Below are 17,641 nucleotides of genomic sequence, written 5' to 3' on the forward strand. Positions count from 1 at the left end.
ACAACATTACTACGTGTCCCTAAAGGGTTCATAATTTAAAGTTTCACTCAGTTATTTGATTCCTAATTTCCTATCCATACATTTGAAATTGATTAGTTCCTTGTATAGTTTTACTAAGTTACTGTAGAAACTTACGGAAAGAATTTGAAGGCTTTCACATTACATCCAGTACCAGCAAAAAGATTCTTCAGGTCATCAACTGTGATAGAAGGTCTGTAACAGACAAATAAGTTAGCTAGTTATCCTGATCTAAACAGCACTCATTTCGACTTCCATTTTAAAGCTTTACACGTTACAAAGTCCCAGAATTCCAAACAAGAGACTCCAAAATGCTCTGAGCAATTAAGAGGTGCATTATATCAGTAGTTTGTATTTGAGGGTGTCATTTTAAAACCATTGGTATGAGGAGACATTTTTCCAGGGTACTCAAAAACTGTGGTACTTTTGATGGCTGTAACACATTTTAGAAGCACTTTTTAAACCAAAGGGATTCTGTAGCTTGCAAGCAAAAACTAGGCCTGTGCATGATGAAAAATATCAGATCCGATCAGATCAGTATTGGAACTGGATTTCGGGATCCTTGAAAATATGGATATGCTAATGGTTATCCAATTTGTGACTGGAAATCTGATTTAAAAATCGGGGGAAATCCCTATAGATATCTATGGAGAAAGAGAAAAATAAAGAGTAATTGGAAATGGCTGGGCAGAGTGCTCTGAATGTTGGCAGAGCGCTCTGAAATTTGATAAGGTGTTCTTGTGCAACACTTCAAACTTACAAGTAGTTCTGGTAAGAATGGATCGGCCTACTTTCCTTTCACTATAATCTTGGTGTAGTGGTTAGAGTGCTGGACTAGGACCAAGGAGACCTGAGTTCAAATCCCCATTCAGCCATGATACTTGCTGGGTGACTCTGATACAGTCACTTCTCTCTTAGCCTAACCTTCTTCACAGGGTTGTTGTGAGGAGAAACGTAAGAATGTAGTACACCACTCTGGGCTCTTTGGAGGAAAAGTGGGATATAAATGTAAACAACAACAACCTGTAAACAACAACAAATGTAAACAACAACACCTTCACAAATTAGCTTCACAAGCTGCTAACTCGAGACACAGACACAGACACACAGAAAGCTGGTTAATCTCATAAGCTTGCTTTCCTGGAAATCAATGCATGGATTCATTTACTTAAAATTCAATGCCTAGAATCCTGTCATCCTGAACTACGCATGTGCCAAATTTCAGAGCTCTCTGCCCAGCCATTCCAAATCCCCCCCAACCTTTCCCACAGATGTCTATGGGGAGTTTAAAAAAAGGATAATGGCTTTGCAAGGTGTTCCTGAGCAAGCGGTTCATTTTGTCAAACCAAAAAGGCATTCTTACACAACACCGTAACTAACTTGCTTTGGGGAATGATAATCCCAGTTGCTGCTATTTGAAGAGAGGCTGTTCCATGCTCTGGAACACAGGTAAATGCATGGGTAGGCGGGCAGATAGCAGAAGAAGGCAGCCATTTTTCAAACAGCCATTAAAAAAAAAAAATTGCTCTGCTCTAAGATGCCGATACCATTTTGTATTTCCAACACCATTTTGTCTTCTGATTTTTTTTCAATATTAGGATAGTGATTCTGATCATTCCAATCTGATATAGGCTTCTAAATATCAGATAGGAATTATTTCCGATATATCTGACATTGTTACGATATATCCAACTGCACAGGCCAAGCAAAAACAATTCTGACATGCAAGCATCTACAGCTTTTCCTGACAAAGCAGCTTATGCACCTTTAGTGGAAGTTGCTTTTCAAATGGAAATTCCCATCCCTTTTGCAAATTACCTCTCTAAATCAGAACCACGGTCTAAGTTATCATAATAAAACATAAATAGTGCTGCACAGCAATTTCTAATTGTTTATGCAGAAGATTTCTAACACTTTCTGAGCAGCACTCAGACATACTGTGTTGTCATACCTCTGGTATCAGGTTATGTCTGGATACTCACGGAATGTTGGAGAGATGAAGAGTGGCAGATGGTGGGAAGATATTTTGGAAGTTCTTTGAACCAGGTTTCTTAAAGCGATGCAAAGGGCTATTACTATAGTCCTTGGTCAGACCTTGGTCCTCCTGCCCCTCACGAGGAAGCTGCACTGTCTGATGCTTTGAGAGTGTTACACGAAGCACCTTCTCATAAAGTTTTTGTCCATTTAAGTGATTCATGGCTAAAATATTCACAACAAGAAATGGAGAAAACAAATGGAAGAGCTCCTCTATTAAATTGATCTCCAAAAATATCTATTTCAATCATTCTCTCTCTCTCCCCATTGTATTTTGCATATTTCAGAAGTTTCAGGTTTTCAAAATATTTGGCTTCATGAAAGTATGAGAATAAGTATTTGTTATACCATAGCAAATTCTAGCATATGTATTTTGACGAAAATGTTTCCTCCTATAATCTTTCTGTATAGGACTCCTCCAAAAAAATCTGGTACTCATTTAGCTCAGCTCACATTCAGCAATTAATGTTCTTATGTTACCAACACACAAATAATGTTCTCTGGTTATTACTTAATTGAATGTATTAAGCAATACATTCAATTCAGTTTTAATCAAATGAAAATTACAACCTGCTGTAAAGTTAGACTGTAGAAAAGAGTTAAATCAGCAGAGGAACATAGTTCACATCACATAAAAGCTGGAGTTTGCTGGTATTTTTGAAAAAACATACCTTAAGTAAGATTAAATGTTGCTTACCTGTAACTGGGGTTCTTCTGGCAGTCATCTGTCCATTCACATGACTGGGCTTCGCGTTCCAATGAAGGCAGGATCATAGCTTAGAAGAGGGAACTCTTCTAAGCTCCCTCATCCCTCATGGGCTCTGCTCCCCTTCTGCCTAGCACCACATGACCAACCTTCACCTCAGTTTAGGAGTCTACCACAGCCAATTGCTCTGCAGTGGGGAGGCTGGGTGGGCATGTGAATGGACAGATTACCACCAGAAGAACCCCAGTTACAGGTAAGCAAACTGACATTCTTCTGAGTGGTCTCTGTGCTTCACATGATCGAGTGCATCACAAGCTATATCATCAGTGGTGGGTCTCAGAGCATATGTAGGAAGAGATGCACCAGACGAGGAGAGGATTATCCAAAAATTGATTGGCGCACTCCAAAGACTGCATCCCTTCTTGCTCGCACATCCAGGGCATAGTGGCAAATGAAAGATCGGTGAGGCCGAGGTTGCCACTTGGCAAACAGATTCCAGGAAGAGTTTTCTCTCTCCAAGGCAGAGGACGTGGCTAATGCTCTGGTTGAATGTGCCTTGATCTTTTGAGGTAGCACATGCCCGGCTAGTTCGTAGGCTAATTTTATCATGCATACGATCCAGGCTGCGATTGATTGGGAGGAAGCCTGACTGCCTCTATTTGGCTCCCATTATGACACGAATACAGACTTGGGTTCTCTGAAAGAAGACATACTGCTGATGCAGAAGACTCGGCATCCAAGGTATGCCAGCGGCATTCTTCCTCAGAGGTCGGGTTCAGGAAGAAGACCAGGAGAGAGTAGGGGTGTGCCTGAACTGGTTCAGAGGCCATGCTGGAGGCCTCCGAACCGGTCCGGATCCGAGCCAGTCTGGCGGTTCGGCACGGAGGAGAATTGTACCTTTAAGGGCAGCGGTGGGGGGGGGATAGTACTCCCCCCCGCCGCTCTTGCCCCTCCGACGCTTTTTTTTGGGTAAAGTTTCTGGGGCGGCACCGTTCCTCCCTGCCGCCCCTGCCCCCGTCAGCCTGTCAGAGCCTCAGTAAGTAGCACGCATGCGCCCGTTCCAGCGTGCATGCACACCCGCTGTTGCCACTGCGCGCGCGCTCCGCATACATCACACGTTGACGTGTGACGTATGCGGAGCGCGCGTGCGTGGTGGCGGGTGTGCACGCGCACCGGAACAGGCTCATGCATGCTACTTACTGAGGCTCTGGCAGGCTAACGACGGGAGCAGGGGTGGCAGGGAGAAACGCTGCTGCCCCAGAAACTTTACAGAAAAACACAGCGCCGGAGGGGGAAGAGCGGCGAGGGGGGGGGGGAGAGCGGCAGGGGGGGAAGTACTACCCCCCCGCCCTTAAAGGTACAACCCCCCCGTGCCAAACCGGACCGGTTCGGAGACCATGCACATCCCTAGGAGAGAGATGTTTTGAGATCTATGAAAAATGGAAACGATCTTAGGGGAAAAGGTGATATCTGTTCAGATATCCAGTTGGAATATCAGGTAAGGAGGGTAGCACTCAAAGCCCTCAATTCACCCACTCTCCTAGTGGAGGGCATAGCCACCAGGAACACCTGTCTTAAGTGTAAGCAGACGGAGATTGCATGTGGCTAAAGGCTCAAAATGGTTTGTTCATGAGGGCATTCAATACTAAAGGTAAGTCCCAAGGGGTGACCCAGAAATGGTGTCCGGGTGAAGATTGGAGAGACCATTCAGAAAACATTCAACTTTAGACATGCAGAAAATAGAGACAGGATCCTGTTGATGCCAGTGAGCCACAACAGCTGCCAAGTGTACTTTAATGGAAGCCAGCAGGTAAGAAAATATCAATGGCAGAGAGGTTGTTGCAGGATCCCCTCTGTGAAGTCTTTCAACTTAAGAACTAAATCTATTTCAGATTTAGCCTTTTAAGAGGCAATGGTGGAAGGTTTTCTCACAACAGAGTTAACTGTCAGGAGCTCTGATGGCCAGAAGGACAAATTTGCCATGCCACTAGCTGTAGTTGTGAGATGTCCAGGTGAAGTAGCTTGCCCTGTTGCTGTGACAGGAGAACTGGGTGGTAGGAAAGGCGAATCAAGGTCCTGCGGGACAGGCAAAAGAGGTTGGGGAACAAGGGGCGCCATGGCCACCACAGAATCACAATAATACAGAGAGCTTTGTCCTGTTGTATATCTTTTGCAGGATTCAAGAAAGGAGCAGAATCAGTGGAAACAGGTAAGTACAATAAGTGCTCCAGCGCCTTGTGAAATTGTTGCCCAGGGAGCCAGGACCCAGACTGGCTTGAGAACAGAACTGAGGGCACTGGCAATTTTCTAGAATTGCAGAAAGGTCTATGGTGGATCAATGCCACAAATGGACAATCTGCCATAGGTCTGATGACCTATGCCATTCATGAAGCTGCCATTCATGAGATAAAAGGTGGGTCCTGCTGAGAGTCTGCTACGACTTTTTTTTGGGGGGGGGGCCTGTATATGGATAGCAGAGAGGTAGATTAATAGCCTAGTCTCCAATACTGAGGGTCAGCTGTAGGAGTGAGAGTTCCAGTCCCCTCACCCGACTGTTGATATACGCTTTGGCCATGGTATTGTCTGTCAGGATCTGAACCGTCAGGCCAGAGATACGCAAGCAAAAGCCTTTCAAGGCCTTGAAAATGGACAGAAGTTCTAAGAAGTTTATATGGTGTGAGTTTTCGGACAGGGTCCAGAGACAGGGAGTGGTCGCAATGGGCTACCCAGCCCAATCTGGATGCATCAGTTGTGATCCATATTTGAGGGTCTGAGCAGGTGAATAGGGTGGATCTGGTCAAGTTCTGCACAGAGTTCCACTATCTGATACTGTCCAGTACCCTTCGAGGTATGCAAAGGCACATGTTTTGAGATGGCATTGTGGGTTGAAGGAATCCAAGAACCACTGTTGGAGGGACCACATTCTCAGGTGATTGAAGGGGAGAATGGAGATTGTGGAGGCCATGAGGCCAGCAGCCATTGAATGTGCCCTGCTGAGTGGTGTTGCAATGCACGAGTGGACAAAGCCATTTCCTGCCATTTCTTGGTAGGAAAATGGACTGTACAAAAGAATCGGAAATAGTTCAGAGAAACTTTACCCTGTGTGTAGGGGTCAATTTGGATTTTTGCCAATTCATTTTGAGTCCTAAGCTTTGCAGGAGAGCGGTGGTGGTGGACAGGTGAAGCTGCAGGTCCTGTTTTGATTGAGCTCCAATGAGCCAATTTAGAAAGGGGAATATTTGAATCCCCCTTTCCTGCAAGTGGGCCACCACCACACATTTTGTGTAGACTCTCGGTGCCATGGAGAGACCAAATGATAGCGCTCTGAACTGGAACTTGTGGGACCCTGTCTGAAAACAGAAGAATTAGTTGTGCTGTGGCCAAATGGAAATAAGATAGTATGCATCCTTGAGATCTAGGGAAGCCAACCACATGTCTGCGGACAGGAGCACAATGATGGATACAGTCAGTATGCAAAAACATTTGTACATGACAAAGGCATTCAAGTCTTTAAGGTCCATAATGGGGTGAAGTCCTGCGTCCCTTTCGGGGTGGTAAAGTAAGTTGAGAAGAAACAGTTGCAAAGGTGGTCTGGTACATATAGGTTCTATTGCCCCCCTTTGAAGCAGGATTTCTCTCTTGTCCCAAAGGGTTGGATTTGTGGGAGTGATTTGGAGCCTGGAATTTGGTGGATGTTTGAAAAATTATATGGCATAGCTGAGGCGAATTATGTCATGTACCCAATTGTCTGTCATAATTTCTTCATGTTCAGATAGGGTGTTAATCTGGTCCCAACGGTTCAGGAGTCATTCACGCTTGTGTTAGGGAGCAGCCTTACCCGTGAGTTGGGCTGACTTGTTGGAAAAGAAAGGTCTTTTATATGGTGTGGTTCTTTGCTGCTGAAAGCAATGATCAGATTGGGTCTGCGACAGGCTAGAAGACACAGCGTGATATGGCTTAAATTGTTTAGTGTAAAGTGAGGTAGCAGAAGAGGAGATCTGGTCTTGTGGTATCAAGCATGACTTGTTCCCTTAGCTAAGCAAGGTCCACCCTTGTTGCATATGAATGGGAGACTACAAGTGCGAGCACTGCAAGATATTCCCCTCAGGGGAAGGAGCCACTCTGGGAAGAGCATCTAGGTTCCAAGTTCCCTCCCTGGCATCTCCAAGATAGGGCTGAGAGAGATTGCTGCCTGCAACCTTGGAGAAGCCATTGCCAGTCTGAGAAGACAATACTGAGCTAAATAGACCAATGGTCTGACTCAGTATATGGCAGCTTCCTATGTTCCTAAGGTTCACAGAACGAGCCGTATTATGCAATTTCTGGATCCATTCCATGGTTTCATCTGTCTTGGTTCCAAATAAAGCTTGACCATCAAAAGGGAGATTTTTGACCAAAGGAGAAGTTACCAAAGGTCCTGGTCTCTGGGGCCAGGTTGGAAGAGCATAGCCAAGCATGGTGGTGCAAGGTGATGAGTTGGCCACGGTTCTGGCTGAACAATCAGTAGAATGCCTGGCAGTATGAAATTGTTTGTTCAACTTGAAGGCTTCTTTTTTGTAAGCTGAGGCTGTGTCATGCTTGTCCAATGGCAAGGAATCCAGGAGTGGGGACAGCTTTTCCCATAGCAAATGGCTGCACCTTGTCATGCAGGCTTGGTAGTTAGCAATCTGGAGCAAAGTGGAGAGGTGACATGGCATGAAGTCGCCTGCCAATGGAGTTAAGCTTTCCTCCTTTTCTAGCGATAGGGGTAGACAGTGCTCTATGTTGAGACCTCTTCTGAGCAGTCTCAACAATGGAGTTTGGAGTTGGGTGTCTGCAGAAAAGGACAGTCGTCCAGCTGCACCTTATAGAAATGTTCTATCTTTTTGGAAATTGCAGGGACTGAGGAAGGTTTTTCCCAGCAGCTTCAAGCAATTTCTAAAAGAGCTGGGTCCATAGACAAGGTCACGGAATGATGAGCATCATTATCAATTAGATAAGAGATAGGGTTAGATGACTGTTTGACCAGTTTCCCAGCATGTAGTTTCAAAGAGGTTGCCATTCTGGTGACTTGTGTCCAAAAGGATTGGACCCAAGTCACCAAAATCAACGGAGATGGTAGCTTTGGGTCTTCTAGCCAGTCTGATAGGGCAACATCTGGTGTCCCAGGGTTCTCTGCTTCACTGCCTAGGTTGTATTCCAAATCTGTAGGAACTTGTCTGGGAGGACAGGGTCCACAGGAACTAGGAGGAGGAGGGCAGGGCTGAAGAACTGGCACTTGTGAAGGAGCAGGCAGTGGAGATGGTGTAGTTGAAGGATAAGGGCAAGTAGGTGGAGCAGACAAACGTTAGATATTTTGTCTGGGGGCAGACGTTGCAGTTAAGGAGTGCTGGCGAACCCTGGTATAGGAGTGAGAAGGTGGAAGAGATCTGTGGCGATGAGAGTAGTATCTCCTTCAGGGGGGTCGTGCCTGGCCATATCGCGGAAAAAGAGACCTAGTGTGGGGGTTAGGAGAGTACGTTCCATAATAATGATCCCTGTAGTCAGCATGCTTGTAAAAACTGGAACTGGTGTCTTGGTGCAGTTCAAGGTGCCCAGAGTTTGGGGTGGGGTGGTGAAAATAGTAGCCTATCGCTGTGCCTGACAGAATATGGAGAAAAGGCATAGTAATCCCCATAGGACAAACTGTATGAGGGAGAATGCATGCTCTAGGACCTGGCAGAGTAGAGCAGGAAGAGGATCTATTTACAGCAGAGAAACAGGGCTCTGACTCCGCCTCAGAATCCGATAAATGTGTGGGTTCCATCTGCACAGGAATGTGCTAATTCGGAATATAGGGGCTAGGCACCTTAGCAAGTGGCAACTCCATGTGCTTCATCTTGTGTTGCTCCTTCCTCAATCAGGACCGACAGAAGTTGAGCAGTCGTAGTTGGGGCACTGCCAGTAGCAGCACAGACAAACTCTGTTTTGCCACAGCCTGAGCGGGGTGTGAGGTAGGACCTTTTCTTCTTTGGGGCCACATTAGGCTCTTGTGCAAGGGAGCTCTTTTTTCTTTGGCCTTTGCGCTAGAGGCAGGGAATTCCCAGAGGAGGTGGAGTGCCCTCAGATGGTTGGGTCTGTCATAGCTGGTCCCAAGAGAGTCTGAACTGAATAGCCCAAGATAGCTGCCAACATGGGAGTCGCAGGCTGGGTTGGCTGCTGCTAGGGGGACTCAGAGGATATGTCAACGTCCAAGGCCCTTGTATGCGGGGCAGAAGAAGTAGAATTAGTAGAGGCCATAATGGATTAGTAGAAGAACACTTTCTCCCATAGACTTGCAGTCTGGAGGCTCTGTTTCGGCAGGCTTGTCTAGTGAAGCGCTGACAATGGACACAGATTTGAAAAAGACAAGTCTCCCCCAAGCAGAATAAGCAAAGTTGGTAGCCATCTGAAGAGGGAACTTTTTAAACTGTATATACAGAAGAGGCAGGAAGAATACACCAAAAATAAATGTAGAAGACGGAAAGAAAAGGCTCTCCCCCAGGGAAGAGTGCACCGACCAGTCAGATAAGTTGACTTCTCAGTGGACAACGAAAAACTGAGGTGGTGAAGGTTGGTCATGTGGTACTAGGCAGAAGGGGGCGGCGCCTATGAAGGATGAGAAAGCTTGGAAGAGTTCCCAATACTGTCTTCAGTGAAGCCCAATTGTGTGAAGGAGAGTGACTACTCAGAATAATATTTTACTACAGAGAAGTGTGGCACCTTGTTAAGAATGAGCAGTACCACAATTTATATAATGGATAAAGTGATTCTGTGAAAACAGAGTAATTATATTTTGACATTAATACCTAGCTGGGCTTGGGTTGCATCTGCCATCTGAACTAAGGCATTTTCCTTCTTATTAAACATGATTTTCACACGATGGACATCACCATAAACACCTGTAAAAGTTAAAATTAAAAAAAAAAAGCTATTTATGCACATAGATAATTTCTCATGTACTCGAGTATCTTGTCTCTTTCATGCTATGAATAATTTCCAAGAGAATATATTTAAAATTAATAAGTTGGTATAGCTTGTTTAAAAGTAGTAAGCTGATACTGTCTGTTTGAAAAGAGCCTCACATTATACAAATGTTCTGTGAGGGAGATTAGTATATGCAACTTCCATATGAACACACAGACCTGGAGTTTGTTTCATGCTCAGCAAACAATACTGAATCTGTATCTAAAGTAGTGATTTACAATGGCCCTGTGATTACTTGAGTTACGTATCATATGTATTTGATGCAGGGCCAGATGATGACATATTAAGGCCCTAAGCTATGCCAAGCTTAGAAGGCTTGGCAGCCTTACAAAAAACAATCATTCTAACAAAAAAGACAATGAAAGTAGAAATAAAACTTTATTTTTAACTTGGCAAAGATTCAATGAAGAACTAATAATCTAAAAAGAACAGTTATCTTGCAATAAGCCTATTTGGATTAGAAATACCTTTAAATGAAAATACATTAAGTAATACTTGAGATTTAGTGGGGGTTTTTAAATTCAGAAGCCCCTCATAATGCAAGACCCTCAGCTGTAGCTTGCTTAGCCTAAATCCAGCACTGACTTGATTGCCAGTCTCTGCATAATACATCTGAGGGAATGTTTGAAGATTTCTGTGTGCAGATAACTGCCTTGAGGCAAATTGCTCTAAGGCTTCCTATATAAAGCCACATGGAGAAGACTTCTCGAGAATTAAAGTGGCAATATGTTTTTAGAAATACAGACAAATGCAGTTTGTATCACATTTTGAAGAAACCCTCAGATGTTAACTTCATTACTTTAATTTCAGTTTGTACACAAACCAACTTACCAAACAGAATAAAGAGCCCATCTGGTGTGATTGCCTGCATAAGGTAAGATAAGATTTTTTACAAACCATAATACAAGAAAAACTAACTGAATTATCTTATGGTTGCCAGGGAGCCACAACAAGTGACTGGAACATTAGTAACTAGAGAACAATTTTGTTTTTGAGTCCGAAGCCCTGTTTTCTTTTTGACAATAATACATTATATAATTCACAGTAAGTAACTTCAGATTTTTCATTGACAGTATCTATCTATATACTTATTTCTCCAATCTATCTATATACTTATTTCTCCAATCTATCTATATACTTATTTATCCAAGACGAGCTGGTTCTAATGCGTGGTGGAAATCTCGCAAGTGAGGCGGAAATCCAGCGAGAGCGCTGGACAGAGCTCTCACACATGCAATTGGTGATGGCGGCAGCAACCAGTTTGAGCAGGCAGTGGAGCTGCGCAGCAGGCAGGAGGCAGTTGGCCGGCCGAAGGACCTCTGCGATTGAGGGAGCTGCCGGACTGAGGGGGCTTTGGTGCTTGAGGGTGGAGGTGACCAGTTGCAGGGAACAGTTTTGGCGGGCTGTGCACCTGTGCAGGCAGCAGGAATTGGTGGGGCGGGCTGCGCACGCCGGTGAGTGAGGGAGCTGGTGGCAGGGAGCGAGGAGGTTTCGGCACTTGAAGGAGCAGGACGAGCAGAAATGCACGACTGGCCAATGGAGGTTGCTACCGGACCCACGCAGGAAAAGACAGTTGCTTTTGAAAAGAGACCGATGGTGGGTGGACATAAGCGAGGGGAGGAAAGCGAGGGTGGAGGAGGGAAAACACTACGGAGTGTGAAGGTTGAGGTGGGGGAGAACAAGCTGGGGCTGAAGGGGGAGAGATACAGGGGCAGTTATGGAGGCCGAGATGAACGGGCAAGCAGCAGGTGGGTGGGCTGCATGGCCACAGCTGCCAGGTGAGTGGATGGTGGGGGGGACACAAACAGGTAAGCAGCGAGGGAGGGGATGAGCAAGCGAAGTCTCCAGAGGGGAGGCCAAAGGCTGAATACACTACCACACAAATGCGCTGTGTGGGGTCAGTTAGTTGGTTACTATTCAACCCCAGCACAGATTCTGGTTGAGTGCAGTGAGTAGGGGTGTGCAATTTGGATTTTTGGATCTGAATTGAAACACCCCTGATTTGTTTTTGGGCACGAATCTGACCCATCCAAATCACCCCAGATTCAATTTGGATCCAAATTAATCTGAATTGATTTGGATTTTTTTAAAAAAGTGTCCCAAGGCCTAAAGAGTGGGGTGGGGTGGTAGTGCCTAATGGGTGGAGGCTACCACCCAAATTGCAGAGGGATTGGGCAAAGGGCTGATTTTTGGTGAATTGTTGAATTTTACACATCTTTAAGGTTTTTCACCATAAGGTATAATGGAGGTGTATCACTTCACATCGGGGGGAAAGGGTTGGCCTAGTGCAGTGTGGGGTTGGGGGATAGTGCCCAAGGGGGACAAAGAAGCTACCAGAATTTTTTTCAAAGGATTTGGGCAGAGGGCTGCTTTTTGGTGATTTGTTGAAGTTTACGCATCTTTAAGGTTTTTCTCCTTAGGGAATCATGTAGGTTTCATCAGCCCCATAACTGCACTTGGGGGGTGCTGGGGTGGCCCAGAGTGAGTGGTGGTGTAGTGGTGCCAACCACCCCCATGGGTTTTAACCCATGGGATACAGGGTTGTTGTTTCTGAGGTGTTCTGAGTGTGGATTCTCTGATAGCAAATGAGCGTGGATTCATGGTTTGTATTGAAAATCTCATTTGCTACCAGAGAATTGGTAGCAATACTCCCTTTGCCCAATTTCTCTGCAATTTGAGTGGTAGCCTCTACCCATTAGGCACTTAACTTAAACTAAGTAATACCCCACTGCCTTGCGGATGGAAGTATAGTGTAGTTGGCACATGGCAGTTGACAGTTGGCACTGTCGAAAAGACAGTCAAAATGAATAGAAGGAATGAAGGTGTGTAATGAATCCTCATAAGGATTCATTGAGTGAAAGTTATTATATATCAAAGAATCCAAACACTTGAAAAATAGTGACCACACATTTTGCTCCATAATTCCACTTCTATGAGGGCTAGAGCTTAGCTTTTTTAAAAAAATTAAAGCTGGGAATCTGGGGGAATTAATAGGAGGGATCCGAAACTTGAATCGATTTGAATCAAATCAGGCACGATTCGATTTGTACCCGAATCTAGCCAATGGACCACAGGGGTTATTTGTTTTGTCTCCCAATCACCCAAATCAGCTAGATTCAGGTACAAATCTATTTGTACCTGAATCAATTTGCACATCCCTAGCTGTGAGTTAAACTCTATGCTTGTGTTATAATATATATATTAGCCTTACATCAGGATTGAGATTGCTAACAAGCAAAACAGAATTTCCAGGCATTCCAGTAACTCCTGGGATAGCCACTCGCCCAGTCATGGTAGAGGTGGTGATTGCAAGAGGACCAAGTGCACTAGGAACAGCTGGGACTGACAGACCTGAAAGAGTCAAAACAGTTTCATGAATACATTTGAGAAGACTTACCTGGCAGCTCAATTTTTATATTTTAAATAGTAAACTAAACACTGAACACTACAATAAATTTGTTTTCATAAATAAAAAAGGCTTTGCAATTTTGCTTCTTCACTGTGTGTTCTACACACACACAAACACACACACACACACACACTCTACATTAACATGCTCTGCCCACTGTGAAAATACAAATACAATCAAATTTGTTGTTACAAGATTGGGATGAGACAGAAATCTAAGTTAAAAGAGCAGCACAAAATTAGGCATTAAACATACAAACATAAGGACTTGCCTGCTTGGGGAAAGCCAATGGCAGGAGCAAAACCAGCAGCTCCAGCATATGGTGAGGAGATGATACCTGGAGTGCCTATAAAGGGAAATAAATTAACTGAGATTACAAGAGAAATTCCTAGAGCAAGACTTGAATTCCTAGAAGGTCTTCACGTAAGATGTGTCAGCCTGGCACTTATTTCAGGGATTAGATATGATCATACAGTATTCCTGGTATCCTTAATCCATATGTGCCTATGATCATTAGCCATCCAGGCAACCATGGGATCAATACTATCTGCACAGTCTGAATGACTTGGATCACTGTCAGAGTAGGGAGTAAAGACCTTTTAGAGAAAATGCACTTCTCTCTGGTAGAAATTGCACTAAATTGCAAGTACAAGAACCAGCTATGCTTATGAGCCCTTAGTTTTCCAATACAAAGCCCCCAAAATAGCATTAATAGGTAATGATTAGGATTTCTTTTAATTGTAGATCATTTTACATCATGCTAATGTTTTTCTCTAAGTAATATGTTTGAAATTGTGATGAGAAGAGGAAACACATTTTGTTATTTTCATCTATCTATACATTTTACCTGATTAATCTGGAGAAAGGAAACAAGCATCCAACTTGGAAATTTGAAATGTAAGTGATAAGTGCTTAGTGCTGTGTGTGTATCTATATCTATTATTCTCTGTTCAGAAACAGAGAAACTATTGGGGTACTTTCCTAACACTCAGATTTCTGTATCAGTCCTATAACTGCATTCAGTAACATAACCAATACGTAGAGGAACAAGAATAATTTTTGTAACTTTTATAGTTTTCAAGGAAATATGCTTTAAAGTTAGCCTAGCAACAGTAAAGACTGAAAACACACCTTATAGACCGATACAATCATGACATCACTTTCCTGTTCTCTGGGGCACAGATTCTGCAGCTTATTCTGCTGGCTAGCTTTACTCTGCTCTCTTCTTCTAAATTTGCTGCCAACTAACCATGGCCCACTTAGGGTGGTGGCCAAAGTGGCACCAGCCAGGGGCACCATCATGTTCCCTCTAAAGTGCACAGCCTCTAGCCTCCCCACCTCCGGCTCCCACACAGCCTGGACTTGCCCCCAAGGCTGCCTTTTCTCTGCCACTGCTGCGTTGGCTCTTGAAATAGTCTCTCATGAAAGCAAGAGAACCAATTCTCCCTCTCTGGTTGAGGCAAGAGCAAGATCCCTCCTCCTCCTCCCATTTGTGCTCTCACTTCCGTCCAAACCCTTCCCATCCTATCTCTTTCCTCCTCCCCCGCCATCTCCATCAGCAAAACCGCTGACTGGATGAGCTGCCACTGGGGGGGGGGGGAGGCCACCATGTGATGACACTGCGTCCAATTCACAGGGTGCAGGGCAGCCAATCAGAGCTGAAGTTCGGAGATGAGAGGCATCACCTCCCGCTGTTGCTCTGCTGCCACCGCTGCCATCAGAGAAGCGAAGTGGGGGAAAGGGTTGTTGCTGGGGGGGAGAGATGGGGAAGGCCCGCTGAGGATGGGCTCGCAGCAGGCCACCAGAAGCACTTCTGAGGCACTTGGCTGGGGAAGAAAGATCTTGGGGGGGGGCACCTCCCCAGCACCACCCGGGGCGGGAATGAGTGCCACTGCAACTAACAGGCTCCCAAATAATTAAGATGAGCAAACTACTTGGCAGGTGGGAGGTGCAGGATACTTCCAACTTTGTTAACAACTAATGAGGAGGTTGCAGCTCTGATTTGGGTGGGATACTGCTGGGCGGGGGGAAATGAGGAACTCGTTCTCTGGTACTGCAGGCCTTTGGTGTACAAAGTGGCTACAGCTCTGATTTGGGGGGATGGATACGGATACTGAAGGTATATGAACCCTGATCTTCCACCACCCCTGCCAAGAAAGATTCCATCTGCCTTGGAATCCCTGATCTTTTAAGGGAGGGCACTCTGCAGTTAACAGTAATGCAAGAAACAAGTTCATGGTGGAAGGAAAGGAAAAAAACCTACCAATGGTCCCAACACATGTGCAGAGTGCCTTTTTGTTTCTTTCACCATTAACTGCAGAACGGTCCTCCCTCCATACACCCAGGATTACAGAGCAGGGATTCCAAGGCAGATGGCATCTTTCTTGATGTGAGCGGTGGTAGCTGTGGGGTGGTATCTCTGCCTTAAATGATGCCACAGATCGGCCTGATACCTCTTGAGCTGAAGTACCATAAGATCACCCCCCGACACACAAACAAATAAAAAACACTGTACTCTCTCCACACTTCTTAGCTTGCCCCCTCCTGTTCTGCTCCTATCTGCAGCTTCTTGGCCCTCCCACCTCAGGGTCTGTCTTCTCCCGTTAGGAACATGGGAGAGACTCAGGAAACACAGCTTCCATGCTTTGCTTTCTGCTCCCCCACAGTCCAATCTCACCCCCAGAATCACTGGAGACAGCAGTAGAGAAAAAGTTCCTCACCTCCCTCAAGTATCACCCCAATTCAGAGCTGTAGTTGCCTCATACACCAAAGGCCTGCAGTATTAGAGAAAGAGTACCTCAGCGGTGTTTCCTCTAAGGCGTGTGCATATGCGCATGCTCACAAGTTTTTGGATGTCTGCTCAATTAATTTTAGATCCTGCTCAGGTTGACTCAGGAAGGCCCCACTCTGAATGCATGTGCGCACACACTGCTTTGATACTGCCACCCAGAACAAAACTCATTCCGCACACAGATGAAAATAATTAGAGAACACTGTTCCTCAGCGCCCCTGGCCCCAGCAGTGTCCTGCCCAAATCAGAGCCTTAACCTCTTCATTGGCTGTTAGCAATGCTGGAAGAATCCCTCACCTCCACCCCAGCCATAGTTTGCTCACCTTAATAATTTTGAGGCCTGTTAGTAGGAAACAACAAAGAAGGCAGAGAAAACCCAGCAGAAAAAGCTGCAATATCTCTGTCCCAGAGAAGAACAGGAAAGTGATGCCATAATCACATCAGCCAAGGGGTACATTTTCAGCCTCTTTTCAGGATTGCAGTTTTCAGCTAACTTTAAAGTACTTTTTAAGGAAAACTGTAACAGCTAAAGCACTGGTTCTGTTTTCTATAGGTATTATATGAGTAAGTTGAAAAAACACTGAATTCTAAAATTTAGGGGAAATCCCCATTGTGATACAAGAGAACTCACGGGGATTCCATTCCTCACCCACTGCTGCAAGTAACGGAGCCGCTTACTGTGACGTGTTCCATAGGGTCTGTATGTGGCCAAGACTCCCCCCGCAAAACTGAAAAATCACAGAAGTCAAAAGTCCATTTTTGTAAGGAAAGGATCCACAATATGGCTCCCTGGAGACAAAATGGTGGGAGGAAGTGACCTCCGTAGTCACTTCTGGCCCTATATGAACCACAGATATGTGGGTTTTAATCAGTGTTCTCTCTAATTATTTTCATCTATGTGCGGAATGAGTTTTGTTCTGAGTGGCAATATCAACACAGTGTGTGAGCATTTGAATTCAGAATGGGGCCTTCTTGATTCAACTTGAGTGCGATCTAAAATTAACTGAGCAGACACCAAAGACTTGTGCACACGCATGCTTTTGAAGGAACTTCAGGTTGCTTACCTGTAACTGGTGTTCTTTTGGTGGTCATCTATCCAGTAACACATATGGGCTTCTTACTCAAGTGAAGAAACATTCAGAAAACCCCACAAGGTGTTATGTGTGTGTACGTGTAAGTGTGTTTGTGTGTGTGTGGCTAGATAGATAGATAGATAGATAGATAGATAGATAGATAGATAGGTAGATAGATGGTATTAGGCTCCACCCCTCCCTACTCCTAGGTCATGTGCTCCCCACCCTCCTCCTCAGTTCTGAAATCCACCGTTACATAGCTCTGCAGAGGAGATGGATGGGAGGGTGTGTGACTCGACAGATGACCACCCGAAGAACCCCAGTTACTGGTAAACGACTTGAAGTTCTTTTGAGTGGTCTCTGAGTGGTCTCTTGAGATGGGTGCATCTCAAGCTGCCATCAACACTGGAGGAGGGCAGTGCTGTAGCCCAGATCACTTATATTTAAGGACTAGAACTCATAGCTCAGTGCGCCAGGCTGACGCCTGTGTCTCTGCCAGCAACTCCACTGAGAGATTCCCCGTTGCAAGGATTTGCTGAACTCTGAGTGAAATGATTAACTCCTAAGAAACAAGTCAAATTGTCTGGACTTTGCTCTTGAGGTAATGGCTTTGGGAAAGCTGGAAG

General features: G+C 45.0%; 1 protein-coding gene across 12 annotated transcripts in view; it reads right to left on the minus strand.

Moving 5' to 3' along the window:
• PTBP3 (polypyrimidine tract binding protein 3) overlaps window positions 1-17,641 on the minus strand; it is a 103,198-nt gene that overhangs the window by 6,919 nt on the left and 78,638 nt on the right. For all 12 annotated transcript variants that reach the window (XM_053302618.1, XM_053302613.1, XM_053302612.1 and 9 more), the window contains 6 exons: window positions 13,423-13,497; window positions 12,954-13,093; window positions 10,574-10,607; window positions 9,565-9,657; window positions 2,001-2,217; window positions 136-213 (listed from right to left, as the gene is read on the minus strand). In XM_053302618.1, coding sequence (XP_053158593.1) covers window positions 136-213; window positions 2,001-2,217; window positions 9,565-9,657; window positions 10,574-10,607; window positions 12,954-13,093; window positions 13,423-13,497 — 637 coding nt within the window. The remainder of the gene's footprint in view (window positions 1-135; window positions 214-2,000; window positions 2,218-9,564; window positions 9,658-10,573; window positions 10,608-12,953; window positions 13,094-13,422; window positions 13,498-17,641) is intronic.

This window comes from Hemicordylus capensis, chromosome 2 (genome assembly GCF_027244095.1).
Source record: "Hemicordylus capensis ecotype Gifberg chromosome 2, rHemCap1.1.pri, whole genome shotgun sequence".
NCBI lineage: Eukaryota > Metazoa > Chordata > Lepidosauria > Squamata > Cordylidae > Hemicordylus > Hemicordylus capensis.